We start from the raw sequence: 17,788 nt of genomic DNA, 5'->3' as shown, positions 1-17,788 counted from the left end.
TCATATCCTCTTAGACGCGAATCTATTTCGTTGAGAATTTAAATTAGAATTAGAATATACGAAAGCGTTAGTTCTTGGTCTACAATGGCGCTGATATCCTGGCAACCTGCGTGAAGTTGGCAACTAGCAGTCCATACTTTTGTAGTCAAAGGATGATTGGCCATATGTCTCCTTATACTTCGTCATGGTCCTCGTCTCTAAGTCTCCATGGACTTGGCTCTCTCAGATCGCACGACTTTCGTGAAGTCGAAAAACATAGGAAAGTCGAGCTCTCCGCTTCGATATTGTTCATCTATACAGGGCAGGGCCTTCACGAGCCTGCGGCGGTAATTTTTCGCGTCTCATGTCGGAAGCCAATTCGAAGAGCGTTCTTCGCGATCGACCCAGTATGTTCGCGTTGACCACCGGCCACCAGACTCCTTCTACAGGGAATGTCAATGTTTCGGGTGGCGGAGACGCCGTGAACCTCGAAGTCACCGGTGATCCTTCGTGTCCTGCTTGGATTCCTTTCGACCCCTCGGAGCACGGCTTGAGTCCGGATTTTCGGCTGACCAAGTTTGGCGATCCTTTGGGCAGGATCAATAAGCCGACCAACGAGAGCTTTCGGTCGCTCCTATCGCTGGTTGGTCTGAGTCAGGTACGCGTAATGGTCATGATTTGGGATAATTTGATCCCTCGTCCTAGTTTGATTAAACGGCATCGCGATTGCGATAAGGCCGGAACTCCTTCGATTTTTAATTACGTGAAAATCAGGCCACTTTACGGCGCCCGGGGGTATCAGGGATCTCTCCTTCATTTTTCTCCTACCGGGAGAGGTTAGGGTGGCTTCATTTCGGTAATCTTTCTCTTCATTGTGGAATTTACCCTGCTTGGCACGAAAGAACCTGAAAATAAAAATTGCTGGTGAGAGACTGATCCACGTTGTTTTGGGTAAGGCAAGGAGACAGATTCAGTTTTGATTTAAGAAATACTTGTAATCGCCCAGATATTGTACATGCAAGAAACAAAGTTTTGTTCATTGGACAAGATCGTTTGATGACTGCATTTGGTTCATTCTAAGAAAAAAAAGGTTTCGGTTTCGATCAATTGAAACGTTTCGTTCGTTTTAGAAAATATTTCAATCGATAAACCAAGTATTTCAGATAAATATACCGAATAACTTTAATATTTGGGGCGATCTATCACACTATTTCGTGTAATCAACGAAAAGTTATTAATAAGAAGGTATTACCATATCGGTCAAACAAAGGGTCGTCCATATAATAACTAAATTCTATGGTTGAACTAGTAGAAGTGTCATTGATGTAACGAAATATTTGTCTGCCAATAGTTTTCTTTCCCAATGCTACACGATACACGTGATGATTGGATATGCTCATCATTGATCTTTAGGTGTTTTTCGTTAGTAGGGTATATTCCATTATGTTTCCAGAGATCTACGAAAAGGATTCCAAAAGTTATAATTCCTGGCTTCGAGGCACTTGCCCAAATAGTCGTAATTTCTACTTAAGTAAAATATATCAGAAATCTATTAACCCTCTTGATTAAATGAACGCCGACGATGAACTCCCAATTCTGACCGTCTTCGTGTAACCAAGGACCAGAAAAGAGAGAGCAGCGACCAATCCCACGTCCCAAGTCCCGGAGATGACACGACAACGGTGACCAAGCTGGACCACCTGGGTCTGCACCTGCTGGAGAGTAGCCACATGCTGTGTCCGATCATCGAGGACCCCCACATGATGGGGATGATCGCCTGCGCGGGAGTCCTCAGCGGGATCTACTGTCTAGGAGTCACCCAGCTAGCCTCGGTCAGGATGACTCTCGGTGTCCCAAATAACTTGGAAGGAATCGAGACTCGAGTCATGGTCTCTCTGCTGATCCGTGGCTTCAAGGCCGCCGCGAAATCGGCGAACTTGACCCTCCAAAGCGTCCAGCTGGTCAGCAACCCTTGGTTCATGGTGGGCGGCTCCGCCTCGGCTGTTTGTTATCACCATGAGCTGGTCCCTCCCGATGGGGCGACCATCGGGGACGTGATCGTCCTGACCAAACCCCTCGGCACCATGGTCGCGGTTACCGTCTCCCATTGGATGGAGCAACCGAAGAGACGCAACCGGATGATGTTGGCCATCAACGAGGAAGATGCCAAGAGGGCTCTCTTCAGAGCCGTGGATTGCATGACAAGGACCAACCGGGTCGCCTCCGTTCTCATGAGGAAGGTTAGCGGCAGCTCCTGTGATCGATCTTTCCTTACACTGGGTGGAAATGGGTCGAGAAAGTTACTGGGTTTTCAGGCCGTGATAGAGGAACGAGATACCTTGACGAACCTCTGCCTGGAGGTATCTCTTAATTGGGAATGATTCGGTTTAGCATTTCTTCGGACCTCTTTGTTTGGATGCAGTCTTGCTGGGGGTTCCGAAATCTTGCGGAATCTTGAAGTCTGGTCCGTGATATAATTTATTGTGATTAATTTTTGTAAAGATGGAAGATCCGAGTGCAAGAAGGTTGCACTTTCTTAGCACCCAGCAGGTAATCGTGGTTCTCCCAACATTTCTACGCGAGTCAAATTGTCAAACGGTCGGCTTATGTCTACGGACGAGTACTTTGATCATATTTCTAGGTTACGCGAGATTTATTATAAATCTTCTACAAAATTTACAAAATCAACTTACCGTTGTAAGGCAAAGGGCTGTCTCGTATCCCTAAAAACGCAAGTCTGGAATCCTATTAATTTTGCCGACCGTATTCCATTTCTTCCGTGTCTCCCTCGAACACCAGGTCTTAAGATTACTCCATCGAACGGAAAGTCTGAAAAAATCCTAAAACATCGAAAGACGGGAGACATTTTAAGTTGACCAGTCTTCCCTAAAGAGTGCAATTTCTTTCCTGAAAAGTACAACGCACACGCCGCCTGCGAAGTGGCGCACTTGGGGATCCTCGGACACGCGGAGATGCTCGTTCGCCGTCAGAAAAACAACGTCAGCTTCGTCATCCACAACATGCCGGTGATCGCGAAGATGACCGGAGCCGCCAAGATCACCGGAAACGTCCTGCCGTTGATGGAGGGCCGGGTACCGGAAGTGTCGGGGGGTCTTCTAGTAGTTCTGCCCCGGGAGCAAGCCGCTGCTTATTGTAAAGCCCTCGAAAAGACGGAACAAAGGCAGGCCTGGATCGTCGGAATCGTCGAAAATGGCTATCACAAGGCTCGGGTCATCGACAGGCCTCGAGTCATCGAAGTGCCTCCCAGAGAGAACGGGACATCGATCTGGTAGGCCATTTCCGGTTGGCCAGGGATAAATCGATCCAGTGATTGCGGGCAATGAAGACTGTACAAATAATGAACGTTTCCTTCTTTTTCTTCTGTTTATTTAATAGCGAGTCTTCATCGATAGCGCTTATCGTGACGAGTTATCTGCCGATGATGAAGGGTCGATGACATCGTTTAGACGTAGAGAGCAAATAATAGTATTGTTAGCCGATCACTTGTTGCGTTTAGAATGTCTTGCGCAAATGCATTTGGCTGTAAACTCTAATGAGTTTCTTGATGTTGAGAGAGAGAGGGAGAGAGTACAGAAAAGTCAATTTATTTCGGAAAATCTTCGTGTAGCGAACATCGTCTTTCAAAAAGATTCTGGATATGTTTAGATTGATTTATTATTATTCCTTATTGTTCCGTTGAATAATCGCAATAATTCCCGGATAAGCCGGTTCTATGTCACGATTGTACAATAGGATGCCAGCGTTATGTACACATTACTTTCTTTATGCTAATGCATAATTGTATGTTAAACTCTGCACTGGCTAATTCGAGCTTACAAGGAAGAGACGAGAATTGAAAATTTAGTTCATTATCAATTTTCCGAGAGTTCACTTTTGGATAAGATAAGTATATTTTTAAGTTGTAGGTGTTAGTTCGGAGGCAAGGGCAGCCTTTAGATTTTTATTATTTCTAGCCACTTATGAATCTCGTAAATAATTATATGAATGACCGAATGCTTCGATGTACATTACATTTTCTTAAATGAAATATTATAATATCTCGTTCATTTCGGGTCGTATTGGAAAGATTACGTTTAAATAGAGATAACTATTTAAATACGGAGTTCATGGTGGAAGATGTTGCGTGAAAGCCGTTTCTCTGCGGAATGATCTCCGAGTTCAAATAGGTCACCGAGGGTCGGGAATCTTCGAAAAAATCGGGAAATCCTCGCTGGAAAGCGGTTCTGTGATCGGATAGGTATCCGCGTCTCGTAGTTTCTCCTGCGTAGGTGGATTAATTCGCGTCCCTGTTCCCCTTTCATTCGGTGAGGCTCAAAAATTGCACCCGCACGCAGGTGCGTTCAGAAAAGTTTCCGAAGCAAAACGCGGGGAATCGATCGCAAATATTCACTAATTATACTTAATAACATCGATCAACGCGAACACTATGTAAATTCATGCATAATATTCCCGGCACGGTTTATTAACCGTATATAATTATCCGCAAACGAATGGTAATAATACGTTATTATCCACGTAATGAGAAAATAATATATCAGGAATAATTTGGAATGTACATCGTAGTTCATCGCGATGAACTTCAATAGAATATATTTAATTTCTTTTTTTCTTTTAATGATTTTGAATCGTCTAGGGTCGGGAAATAATTTCGGTATTGTAATTAAGAAAGCCGTTAATTTCTAATGAAATTAATTCCTTAATTCCGAATCTCTTCTCAGTTTGTGTTTGTTTTGGATAAATTTCTATATCTCAGTATTTCTTTGTCGCGTTTTTTTCTTTTTTTACGAATATTAAGAAATGAACGGAAAGAACATCGCGTACTAGAACTCGTACGTGAACTTACTTTAGCTTGAATAGAGATTCATTTAGCGTTGCATCCCTCAGTCATGGTTATTGTTCTCCATTCCTTTGAGCGAAAAGCCTGTAACTGCTTTTTGTAATATCCAAGATAAATGAGATTTCCTTTCTTAATGGGGGAGGGCGCAAAAGAATGTTTCATACAAAAGGCACCGGGGGAATAATACGTGGGGCAACTTTCATCTGGTACACTTTCTTCGATCAGACGTCGTTAGTACAGAGAATTGCATTGTTAGGACCCGAGTAAAAATAAAAAAAAAATCTGGATCTAGAAAGCAGTGGAATCTACTTCTCCCTACGCTCCTTGTAAAATATCTCACATTTTAGTACAAATTACTTGCCCTACAAACCGCCTAATGTTATTTCATCTTAAACTTAGATATAATTTTAATTCTTTCGTTATAGTTAATGAATCGATCACAAAACGTCATTAACTTACGTGACACTAATCCCTCAGTATTTAAATAATGAGTTAAATATGGTATCTTTGAGTAACATAATTTATTTCGTTCGTAATTATTATAAATGGCCAGTTGTCTAGGGTTAAAGGCAAACATAAAAAATAAATAGCACAAATTTCATACCTTTTCTTTAATATTAAATCATCGCACATTCCTATGTGTTGGGTTGGCTAAAATTTCATAGACGTACGATGTAGCATCGAGGAAATGCCCAATAAATGGTCACAGACCACAGATAGAAATGGAGAACGTCACTGACCGAAGTTATGCAATTAAATAAATAAAACAAAATTTCAAAAATTGCGTTACCAACGTCGCAAGACTTCTCCGCTAACCCAGTACATTATTTATCTTATTATCCATGCAAAAATAAAAAACATTACCATTTTTGGGCGAAGAAAATGTCGAGAAACCGCGGATTTAATGAAATCGAAGATGGCGGCTTTGTGCTCACCGGGACGATTCTCTTAGCTACGGTTCTACGGTTTATCGTGGAGTTTCTTAAAATCTATGTTAAAATAAAAAACATTACCATTTTTAGGCGCAGAAAATGTCGAGAAGCCGCGGATTTAATGAAATCGAAGATGGCGGCTTTGCGCTCACTGGGACGATTCTCTTAGCTACGGTTCTACGGTTTATCGTGGAGTTTCTTAAAATCTATGTTAAAATAAAAAACATTACCATTTTTGGGCGAAGAAAATGTCGAGAAACCGCGGATTTAATGAAATCGAAGATGGCGGCTTTGCGCTCACCGGGACGATTCTCATGGCGACGATTCAGCGGATTATCGTGGAATTTCTCGCGACGATCGGTCGCCTAGAGATTACACGCTCCCGTGCTCTCCCAAGGATTCTTTCTTTCATGGGTTTTTTCACGAGGCGTGATTATCGAAGGCTCAGATTCCGAGATACGGCGTTGGGAATACACGACCAGGACACAATTCACTTCCCTCGGAGCGACTTAAGCGAAACGCTTAATTAAACGTTTCCAGACACGCGGGACTCGACGAAGATTGACGTAGACGGAAGAGCTAACGAGCACGTTGACGGCGACGGTGTTACATCGGATTGGTTACGCCCCTTGTATAGAGAGACGACCCGTGTAATTCCGGACAAAGTCAATTTCCGATGAGCACTTCTCCTCGGTCGTGAGTCTTGCGGCAATTCCGGCGAGAGCTTTAATTGCGCGTCTGCTGACCCGGTTTTAAGATCTCGTATTTTTTTATACTTGAGATTGCCGAGGTTTTAGATCAATTCGAGGTGTACTTGACTCGTTCCGGAGATTGCTCGGGGAGATGCAATTATTAGACCGTGTTGTTTGTGAATTTTCCTTTATTTTTTCGCGAACCTATGATAGGGCGATTGTGATATATTTAAAACGATACGAAAAGGTCATTATATACATGTATATATAATGACCCTTTCGTATCGTTATATATATATAATTAAATTTCAGGAGCATGGAGGCCCTAAGTAAGAACGCGATGCTCGTAAAATTTAATTCTTCACAAAAAAATGTGATTTTGGTTTTAGTCTAGGTTAAATAAACAAAAGTTTTGTTCAAAAATGAAATTTCACGAGCATCGCGTTGTTACTTAGGGCCTCCATAATCACGCGCTAAAGTTTCGAATGATTCGGTGCACCCAGTTTGGAGAAAATGTTTATAAATATTTTGATTGTTTGGTATATACATGACTGTTTGGTATATATATATACGACTTAAAATAAGGAATAGAAGCGCTCCTATTATACCTGCAAACGGTAAGAAGTATTCGAAATGTTTGCGGGAACATCTCGAGGAAGAGTGAACGATGAATGACTTTTATTGCAACATTTTTTCCGGAAATTATAAGATATTTAGTTTTATTTGATGACTTGCAATTGTTCATACCAGCCGTCGGCTTTATTATGATTCGTTTCGTGCTCAGAATTGTCGTAAAGTCGCTGAATAAGAAGTCGATTATTCGTTGACGACTGTTTGATGGCCTTTTGTCCTCATTGACCGTGAGAACGTCATCGAATGTCCTACATTGAGAATTGGTGCCGAATGCTTTCCTCCCCTTTTATCTCGACTTCATCCTGTACTGTAACTTTTTCACATTTCCGAAACACCTGAATATAAATGTTATTCCATTCAATTTTTACTGTGGGACATTAATTTATTAAATAACGTTTACATCGATCTTTCTCATCTCGTCGTTTTTATTAATATTCGAAGGAATTAACTATTCAATTATTATTTTAGTACATTATTTATTTCCTATACTTACTTGTACGTATACGTATTCTTCATATCATACATGCATTCGCGATTCATTATGTATTGATATCGCGTCATGGTGCTTGAATTGCATTGATTACCCGTTTTGCTTTCAAACAACTATACATAGTCCGGTAACTTAATTCGCTCTTACTTTCGATTGACTCTGCCGCGGTAGAAATGCTCTTTAACAGCTGATCGATGTGTCGCAGCATGTAGTTTACTCTTAACCTTATTTTCCACATGATCAATTATTTACCTTGTATATCTTCTATCTTCGTATTGCATTTCTAAAAATTAATCGCTCTCAAACCACTTGATCATCGGGTAAAAATTGCACTAACAAAATTAGCCAATAAAGTGCAGTTACGCATTTTTAAGCCTTGCTTCTATGACAGGAGGAAGTATTATAGAGAAAGTATTCATTCCATTGATATCAGGCTTATTTATTTTAGTAATGTCCTTGCGGTATACCTTTGATAACGATAACGGAGCTTTAAATTGATTCACTAGAGATTAAAACTCCCAGAAAGAAGAGCGTCTTCGCTTAATATGGCTACCAAGTTTAGTGCTATTTAAACGGTACCGTAATAGCTGCAAATAATGAATATGTATGTACTCGGCGTTCCAATTACTGATCAGTATTAGATGCATCTCATCAGGTATGCTGGAATTAATTAGGTCGTCAACTGCATAATTGTCTCGCTTTATAATTTCCCGATCTGTTATTATGTTTTTTATTCCAATTTACCATTAAGCTAATGGTGCATCTCGTTTAATAACAGATTGAAAATTCCCAATATTGTTATTCTATTATCGATAAGTAATCTGTAGGTGATTCTTCCTGAAGGGGGGTGAAATAAAAATGATAGATTAAGGAGTTTAAGTAAAAAATTGAGAATTTGAGTTACTTCTTGCAAGAAGTAACTCAAATTCTCAAGGCCTTTCACGGGAAAGGAAAATTCTTTTTAATTGCAGGTAGAGGGATCCCTCTAATTAACGTCGGTATAACTTTCATAGCATTATTATTACAAAAGGACTTATTCGTTTAAGAAGTATGCTTCTTTCGTTTGACAATTGCCATTCCCATAGAATTCTTGGGATCATTAAATTAAAGTTTCCGGATCCATTTCCGACCCTCTAATTAGGCCTAAATGACTCATGAACACAGCGCACCCCTTTCGGAACAGTGTCCATTGTCATCCTAAGGAAATTTCCTAAAACTCCTACCTTCCCATTTACGAAAGGCTATTTATAATATACGTTCATCATACATTTTACAAAGAAATGATTACCAATCCAGTTTCAACGAGTCAACCTTTCAAACTCAACAGCGACAAATCAAGTGCAAAATTCTCCAGTACTCGTAATCCCAAGAAACGATGAAATGAATAATCTGGCACAATCTTCCGTTTACAATTTATTATGCGTTTAATATACATTCCATTATACTCTATTATAAATTTAAACCGAAAGAAAACCTGTGAAGATGACAAATTCAGGGAATTTGGTGTGACTTTCCAAATCTAAACTTCCCTAATTTAATAGTTAAAAGTTCCTTCACTTCGATTTAAAAAAATCGTTGATAATATTTTATAATTAAAAAAATATTTGTATAGACGTTGCATTAGTTTCCGAATACCAAAATTGCCGTTTAAAATAGACTTTGATAGTGCAAATGGCACAACAACGCGATGTTTTTATCGCAAGTGCAGAGACCACGTCGAGGGTTATCGATAATCCCCTCTCTTTCCCCGTCCATGGTCTCCCCACGTGGTGCGCGCATGCGCAGGGTCGTCTGCTCCTACCCGTCCCGCGGTCCACGTTCCGTGTCATTCCGCTGTCCGGAGATCCAATATGGCGGCGAGTCTCGTGATCGCGTAAGCTCGTGCTCGCCCTTTCCGCGGCGAATCGCTGATACCGAGTCTCGTTAATTCTACGTCGCGGCTCTAAGTGTTTTCGCAAAGTGTGCATATGCCTTGGCCGCTATTTCCGCGAGCTGTCACGCGCAGGTGATGCGCCAATCCGCGGAAACGTCGCGGGTTCTGCGTAGATACGGCCGAGACGCCATGTTCTAGGAAAACGGCTCGCTGGAGATGTGCCGATAGGTCGACAAATCCTATAACCTTTGCTCTACCGAGCGCGGCGATCTCGTTGATCGAGTCCTCACGGCTTGCCCAGGGCAGCGTTTTGAATGGTAAATATGTATATGTTGCCGGTGCGCGACTGGGAGGTGCGTGAAGCGGCATGAGTGCGGCGTGCAAGATGGCGCGTGTGCGGCGTTGCTACGAGAGATTGCGCGCGATTGGCCGACTTCCGCTGGAGCCGCGCGCTCATTGGCTCGTTCCTGCCGGCCGCACGGCATGGCGTGAACGAGGCGCCACACCGGAATGTCGACGGCGTCGTCTGCTAACCGTTTGACAGTAACCTTTTGCGATTCCACGCGGATCACGAGAGGTGTAATTAAAATATATTACCCGGGGTACTGGAATTTTCTTTTCAAGACAGTTTGTCAAGGAAATTGAATAGGTATTTAAATGGGATCTTCCTTCATTGTTAAAAGGAATTAAAATAGTAAAAGAATGTCGACGTTGCTTTGTTTCCTGTTATTAATTTCGATAGTAAAAATTCTTTAGGAGTATTCCCTTTGGCGCGGTAAAGTAAATACGCCCGAAATGAGTTTTACTTGGTACTTTTCATTTCTAACTCACTTTTCACCTGAAAGAATAGCTGGGTAACTAGTCGTGACCGAAAGTAATTAAATCACGTAACTAATTGTGGTGCCCGGCTCCGCCGGGAAGTAAGCAGATTTTTGTCGACATTTAGATGTTAATGACTTCGGGTGCGGGAGAGCAGGGGAAGATAGACATCGCGATGGGATCTCATTCTTTTCTGTAAATATTGCTTAAGCGTAGGCCCACGATAGCGCTTCGATACGAGCGAAAACTGTATACATTGAAGCAACTGTAATTAAAGTAATAAGGAATAGAATATATATTTACTCATTTGAACGCATTAATGGAAGGGCGATTTAATTTAGCTAGAAATTGTCATTAATTTATAATTATCTTATGACTTACGATTAATTTATAATTGTTCGATGCGAAAGGATAAATACTTGGTATGGATACTTCTCTGATGAACCAATAGTTTCAACTTTTTAATTACGAATTAACATCCGTGTAAACCGTTGCAAAATTATATTATAAACCTTAGTACCTGTGCAAAAAAGTGTTTACAACGCGATAGACTTAGTTTTTTTAATATGTATAAAACGAGCCGAGCTATTGTAATGCGAAGGACAGGCAAAGGTAAAAATGAAAAACCTCTCTAACGAAACGTTGGTATTCATTTTACGTTCTTGAAAGGTGGTTAAACATTGCGTAATACTATTCTCCGGCCACAATACTACTACCTAGATTTACGTAGGGAACTTCTTTTTATTATCATTGGTTTTTTCTTTTACGGTTACGAGATATGTTTGTTAATTCAGACATTCTTCCAATGTAGCTGAAGTTTGGTTTCTCTCATCGCACTTTATTTTAAGAGCCCTTTAACAGAACCTAATGATCACAAACCAATACAAAGACAGAGTGTTAAAGCGATAATCTCATTAAACTCGAAATTGTAAATGAACAATGGTACAGTTTAATTTTCTTTTAGATCGTGATGGTCGACCTTCAATCAAGCGTATATAGATTTTCATTGATTTAAGCTATAAACTGCATTATGCTTCTGTATCAGGTATTGCGTCATTGGTTTAATTTCAATTACAGTTATAATTTTGAGTTACGTGTTGGCACTGAAGTAATTCTTTGAAAGGAGACCTTAATGCCTTAATTACTGTGGGATTGAATTACAATAGCGGTATCAATAACGCGTTTTTTTTCCGGCGGTAGATTGCACATAAATTCTGTCTAGAAAGTCACGTGACATAATGTATACCTTTAAACCCGTAATTAAATTCTCGCTTCACACCCTCGATCTCTAGGGAATAGATAATTAGCGAGTTCTATTGATTGGGCTCCTTGTTTCCATCCACTGTATTTTCCCTTTGCTTGCCGCTCTTGCAGATTATACGATACTGTATCGTTACATCATGGCCTTGATTGCTTTTTTTTTTTTTTCTAACTTCCCTCGGTTCAAGGAAGATAGTTTTCGGTACATTAAATATCATTGGTTGATTCTACTGTACCATAATTGTTTTACTTGAATTTACTGTTCTCAAAGTGTGCCACTTTTTACATTGGATTATTATAATATAAGGGAGTTGGAATTAAAAATTGTTTAAGACCATTGAAAATAGGAAAAATGACTTTTATCTATATATTAAGGAGTTAATATGCTGCCTTCGATAAAAAAAATACTTTATCCAAAACCTTGAATCGTTGACTAACTATACCGTGAAAAATACTGTTATCGTTGAGAGTCCGTCACTTTGAGGAAACTATTAATTGTCTATTGCACCCTCGGGGAAGGAATATTTCACGATCCTTAACGATCGTTAACCTCATCGTTAATAATCTTAGAAGTCACGATTTCGAGTCCGACCGTTACTTTTCGTAGAAAAATTATCGCGCCGAGGTTTTTCGGAATTATTGCCCGTTTTATCGGTCGCTCTTATTACCATTCAAGTCGAGCGTGTAAAGCGGAGTTCATTGTTGGTTTCAGTTGAGGTTTTGTCATGTATGAACGCGTACTCGTCAATGACCTCACGGGCCGCACCTGCGATTTTCTGGAACGATGCGAAAAATACGGCCGGGTAAATGGGACCTCGTAAAACATTGAATCGTAACCTCATTTCATATTCATTCGTAGGCAGAGGGAATCTAGGATCGAAAATTCATTTTGCTGAATTTAATGAACGAACTTGCCGAATGAAAATCATGAAATTCCGAATTTGCCTGGTCCTAAACAATCGCCAGTTCTGTTTCGTTCGCGAAATATGAAAATAAACGTGACGCGTCAGTCTTAAAATTTCTCCGCGGTAAAAGGATTTTATTCTTATCTTTTTTTTTTTTACGGCGGCAAAGGTTAATTACAATATTCGTTTTTTTCACTTGGAGCAGCACAAGCAGCAACCGTGTAACGTGCTCTAGATGTTCCCTCGGAAAAATAGGTTTTGCAAACAAAGGTCGTTCCGCCAAAGCCTTTTTTTCAATGCTCTACTCCGTCGAGTTTGCCGGTGCAATTTCTGGCAAACTGGAGAGAAAACTTCGTTCAACTTAAGCGCTGGGCACAACTTTTTAGGATCAACGAAATTCAGACGCGAATGTCGTTAACCTCTACACGTACTTTAATGGTCGATCCAATTAAGCACCGCGTGCTAAGCACTCTTGTCGCGTCGAATATCGTGGCGGGAAAAAGTTTAGACTCGACGTACATTGGCAATTTTTTTTTTTTTTTTGACAATTCAGTCACTCCTCTTTTATCGAGAGATGCGAGACATGATAGCGAAAAATGTTTAATTGATGATTGCTGGAAATGTTTTGGTAACGTCGCGGACAGAGCAATTAAGAAATGCAATTTAATTTCTGTTGTTCTTAATGCAATGCCGAATTGTAGGAATTTTGCAGTATGGTGTAAGTAGCAGTTCGATCACCCCTTAATTGTCGAAAAATCCGGCCGATATGGTGGAGGAAATATGTTAATTTAATGACTACTTAAAATATTTAGTCTGCAATTTGCATTGAACAGTTAAAGAATTTAATTCCTATTGCTTCTATTTTAATAAAATGGGTAATTATGGGAATTTTACTGTACGGTGTAAATCACTTCTTAGTTGTCAAGATATGCGACAGACGTGCTCGAGAATGAATTTTAATTCAATGGCTGCGTTAAATGTCTGAGTTATATTTTACACTGGACAATTAAAGAATGCAACTTAACTTTTCGTTTTTCTAATGAAGTGATTTTGGGGGGAGGTATGGTGTAAATAAATTAATTGAAGAAGAAATGGTACGGAATAGTTCATATAATGGACAGTTTTTATATAAGAAGCTTTTAGTACTAAGTTTTTCTATCATTGGAAGAATGAAAATATTTCAGTACGTGATGGCATAAAAAACGTAACCCTTTTTCATGTAGTGGAAAGAATTGGAATGCGAGACTAATGAGGTTTAAGTGCCCCGTGAAAGTCATTGTATGCTCTGGGTATGATGTTCCGTGACAAATCACGTATTTTCCGTGCGGTAAATTAATGATAAAAAAAAAGAAGAAAGATAATTGTAGATAATTACTTTGGAAGAAACAAGGCATAAAAACGTTCCTTGGCGTTTTCTTAACTCGAATCAGGTTTATCTCGCGTATAATCGCATCCTTTCTTAGAACATTGAAGGAAAACGTGGATGATGCTTCTTATGTGTATAAACAGATATTTATGACATTTTTCAATGACCGATTGAATTCGTTAATCGTATTACGGAAAACGTAATATATCCCATTACATTGTATCGTAAAGTATTAACGCGCGTGTTTTGAATTGTTTATTTTAATTAAAGTTAAGCATAATTAAATACTACGAAGTTTACGCATTTTTTGTAAAATTTTTCCTTGAAGCTAATTCCGTGTCGTTTATTCTTAACGGTGTAAAAATGGCTTCACTGAAAGTGACGAATTTTTGCGGACTTGGCTTATTTATTTATATGTTTAAAATCAACTCAATTAACTAGTAGCGCAAGAGAAGGCAAGAAAGGGATAATACCTTTTTCAATTATCGAATAATTACCATAAATCATGAAAACTAGATGGAGGTTTTCAATTTCTCTGATAAATTTCTACTTTTCGTGCAAATGCGTTTCTCTTGAATTTACGATCTCCTACCTGAGTTTAACATTTTTCTCACCGGTAGGCAATATGTCGGTACCTGTACAAGGAGCAAGTGGAGAGGGCATCCCCTCCACGTGCCGTTTATGGCCAACCCTGTGCGAACATTACTTTAGGGTCAAATTACTGGGAATGTTCTTGCCCATTTACCTGCGTCCTTACGGTAGATTTTTGCGCATGGGCGAAGGTTAAGCCACCTAGGGAGGGGAAAGGGACGGGGGTAATTCGGTATTTACTCGGGAAAAGTCCCGATTCTGGTGCCTTTATCCTGCCCCGTCGACCGCGTGGGCCCTTCCAAGTTGGGCCAGGTCAGGTCAGGGAAATCCAGGTACTCGTGGCAGTTATTGGCACTCCCGTGCGCGGAGCTCTATTCAGTTAACAGCCGACTGAGTTCGATTCAACACTTCTCTGAGTTCTGATCGTCTCTCCGGCCCTTAACCTCCGTGCACCGGTGACAAAAACCTCTTCGTCGCGCTAACCTCTACATTGAAAAAAAAAAAAAAAAAAATGCAATACCTCGCGAGTGCTGTCCAGAGACTGTCCAGGTTTGGCGCGAAGCGACCAGTCTCTCTCCCGACATAAATTCCCAAGTTCATTCCACATAAATTCGCTTTCAAACCGCAGATCCCCAAATATCGCATTTTCATCGAGTAAACATCATCAATGTTCCACATTAAAAATGAAATACCCACCCCTGTTCTAACCCGTCTTTAAATTCCGTGAGTTTTTATTTGTCATTCTTGCTCACTCTGGTGTCCTATTTCCCTTTTTATACTTCCCTCTTAAAAGCCGTTTCCCCCGCGTTTCCTTCCCCTCGGTTCGCGTGCGGGAGTCGGCCAGCGCGAGAACGAACGGGAGCGAGAAAGAGGGAGCGACTGGTGGTGCGCCTGGAGCGAGAGAGAGGGCGCGATGTGGTACTTGAAAAGCCTGGTCGGCAGCCATCGGCGGGAGCAGCGGCCCGAGCGGGCCCTCCCGGTTAACCTGGAGGACACGCGGGACTCGGACCCGCGAGGACGATCCCCGGGTCTCGAGGACCCCCAGGAGGATGACCCGTACGAGTACGACGAGGACGTCGTGCGCCGCCCTAGGGTCCCCCCCGCCCGGCCTGGCGACTTTCCGGGTGATGGCCTCCTCTTCGAGGGCACGTCCACCTCGACCGGGGGCCCGGCGCGGTCTGGTGGCACCGCGTCCGCCGCCACCAGGTGCTGGGGCTGCAGGAGCTGCGACCTCGGGACCACTCCGCTCTTCTTCGTCGGCTCGCCTGCGGACGCCTACTGTTCCTGCCGCTCGTGTCAGTCTTCCATTCCTCCCACAGGCTCGTCCTCGAACCTCGCTTTTGGCGTTAAAAGACGTCTTTTAGCAATTTAACCCTTTGGCTACTAAAAGCGCCAAAAGGCGTTCGACGTTTGGTCCAATATTGCCTGCACGCTTTGATGAATTTCGCCCATATGTCGGAAGGGCTCCGTATTCAAAGGGTTAAGGTGATACGAAGAGTCAGCCTATATATGAGGGGTTAAATCGTTGGTGAAAGTACTCCCCGAATTGGGTGTACCGATTCGTTTAGAATTTTACCACATCAATATGAGGCCCTAAAGTAGGTCCTGAAACTCATGAAGTTTCATTTTTCATCAAAAATTTATTTACTTATCATGGACTAGAACCAACATGGCATGGGCCGTGCACGTTTTCGATATTTTACGCTTCTTGGAGGCCTAGAATCGAAAATGAAGAGTTTCAGGACCTAGCTTGGACAATTTGGAATACCGTAGAAATGGAATATTTCAGAGTCAGATGGGAACATATGGAAAATGCTTTCACCATCGATTGCAAGAGAATGCTGGCTTGTCTCGTGGGTAACACGTGTTTTTAGAGCAAAAATTTAGTTGCAGCTAAACGTTACCGATGGCGACGTTGGTCCTAAACAGTCGTTAGAATAATGAATTCACGGGATTTTGACAGTTTTACGTCGATCTCTTCACCATTACTTTACGGAAATGACATATGGAACGCTTCATTTCGTATAATTCTCAACGTAGACTATAAAAGACTTCAACATAAATATAAATGTCGGAAACGTGACACGCCAGCTTATGTTCCCACTTAAGTATTAGGAATGACGTTACCATCAAAAACAGTATTCGTGAATTTTAATTTATCGACGTCGATTAAATTTCTCAGCACCTTTCATATCATCTCAAAGACAACCGATACACCGAGAACTACATTTTCTTTCGTTTAAGGAAATTATTTCTTTGAATGGAGTTAAAGAGAGAAACGTACAGCTTCGATTTCTTTAGTTTCATAGAAATTTGCAGAATATTATCGTTTCTTTGACTGAAAAATAAAGGTTTCTTTGAGGTTATTACATGTTCTTTCCACCTAAACACTTATTTGATCTAAATGAGTGTTATTCAAAGAAATCATTTTCTTTAAATCAATGAGATTTTTTTTTCTCGGTGTAAGAGATGTCTTGTAATGCTAAAAGTGAGATATGGGGACGGGCCATAGACTTTATACAGGGTGTGGCGAAAGTTTTCCGAGATTTTACAAAATTTCGTCAAAAATGGATCTAGGGTAAAGGAAGCAATCTTGAGCATTTCTTGTAATGTCTTCTGAACGTTGTTATTGCTGCTCCAGGATATATCAATCGATTAGGGATGACTCGTTAATTTATTAGGCAAATGGGTTCTTCTAAAATATTGATAAAATTGTGAGAACTTTCGTTGCACGCTGGAGAAATGGAGAGGACATTGATGTTGTATACGCGTGTCCGGAGAGAGTAAGGTGGCTATACATGTAATGATAAATTATTGCGATAAGTCGGGGCAAACCGATCTGTATGCATTTAACTGATGTGTGGATGACGCGTGGACGGTATAGAACTCGATTTAACTGCAAAGATTGTAATCACAAATCGCCACGATTTATCATTACGCGAGTGTCACCTTTAAACAGAGAGAATTGCAGTCTCCACTTTTCCGAAAATACCCTACGCTTTTGATATCCGAAATTTAATGTGAATCATAATAAACGTAAGAAGAAGTTGTCTTTTTTTTCTTAATGGGAAATTTAATTATTTCGAAGTATCGCTCCTTTATAATAAAGTGCTCCAATATAGTCTACACTTGCGGAGGAAAAACTTCGGAGAAGTTTAGAGACAGGAGATATCTCTATGTTTAACTTTTTTCAGACACCCCCACTCTTACTTTGTTTTCTCCATTTCCATAAGCTCTATTGTTCTTTGAGGCACACTATCAAAATAGGGATTTTGCTAGGTGCGTAAAGCTGGCACCCCCACCTTAACAAAATTCAAATTTCTTTGTCTTAATATTTTGTGCTCTTTATGTGCTAATTATATGCTACATTTGCAAATTTTGTGCTAGCTC

The 17,788-nt window shown here is 40.8% G+C and overlaps 2 protein-coding genes across 8 annotated transcripts in view; both read left to right on the top strand.

Moving 5' to 3' along the window:
* Nucleotides 1–17,788, top strand: part of LOC105703789 (trafficking kinesin-binding protein milt) — a 55,730-nt gene that overhangs the window by 23,463 nt on the left and 14,479 nt on the right. Inside the window, exon 1 of one of the 7 annotated variants that reach the window (XM_023432500.1) lies at nucleotides 9,595–9,774. The exons of 5 other annotated variants lie outside the window; for them this stretch is intronic. The gene's annotated coding sequence lies outside the window, so the exon portion shown is untranslated. Of the gene's footprint in view, nucleotides 1–9,594; nucleotides 9,775–15,401; nucleotides 15,694–17,788 lie in introns of those variants that run through there. One more of the 7 variants, XM_023432499.1, reaches the window with a different exon arrangement.
* Nucleotides 337–5,559, top strand: LOC105703791 (selenide, water dikinase-like). The gene is made up of 3 exons (XM_012432456.1): nucleotides 337–637; nucleotides 1,599–2,219; nucleotides 2,895–5,559. Exons 1-3 carry the CDS (start codon nucleotides 344–346, stop codon nucleotides 3,270–3,272), a joined length of 1,293 nt encoding a protein of 430 aa, XP_012287879.1. The 5' UTR covers nucleotides 337–343; the 3' UTR covers nucleotides 3,273–5,559.

Source organism: Orussus abietinus, unplaced genomic scaffold (assembly GCF_000612105.2).
Source record: "Orussus abietinus isolate OABI.00-Male unplaced genomic scaffold, Oabi_2.0 scaffold181, whole genome shotgun sequence".
NCBI lineage: Eukaryota > Metazoa > Arthropoda > Insecta > Hymenoptera > Orussidae > Orussus > Orussus abietinus.
Note: the sequence above shows the minus strand (reverse complement) of the source record. Positions and strands in the feature narration are given on the sequence as shown.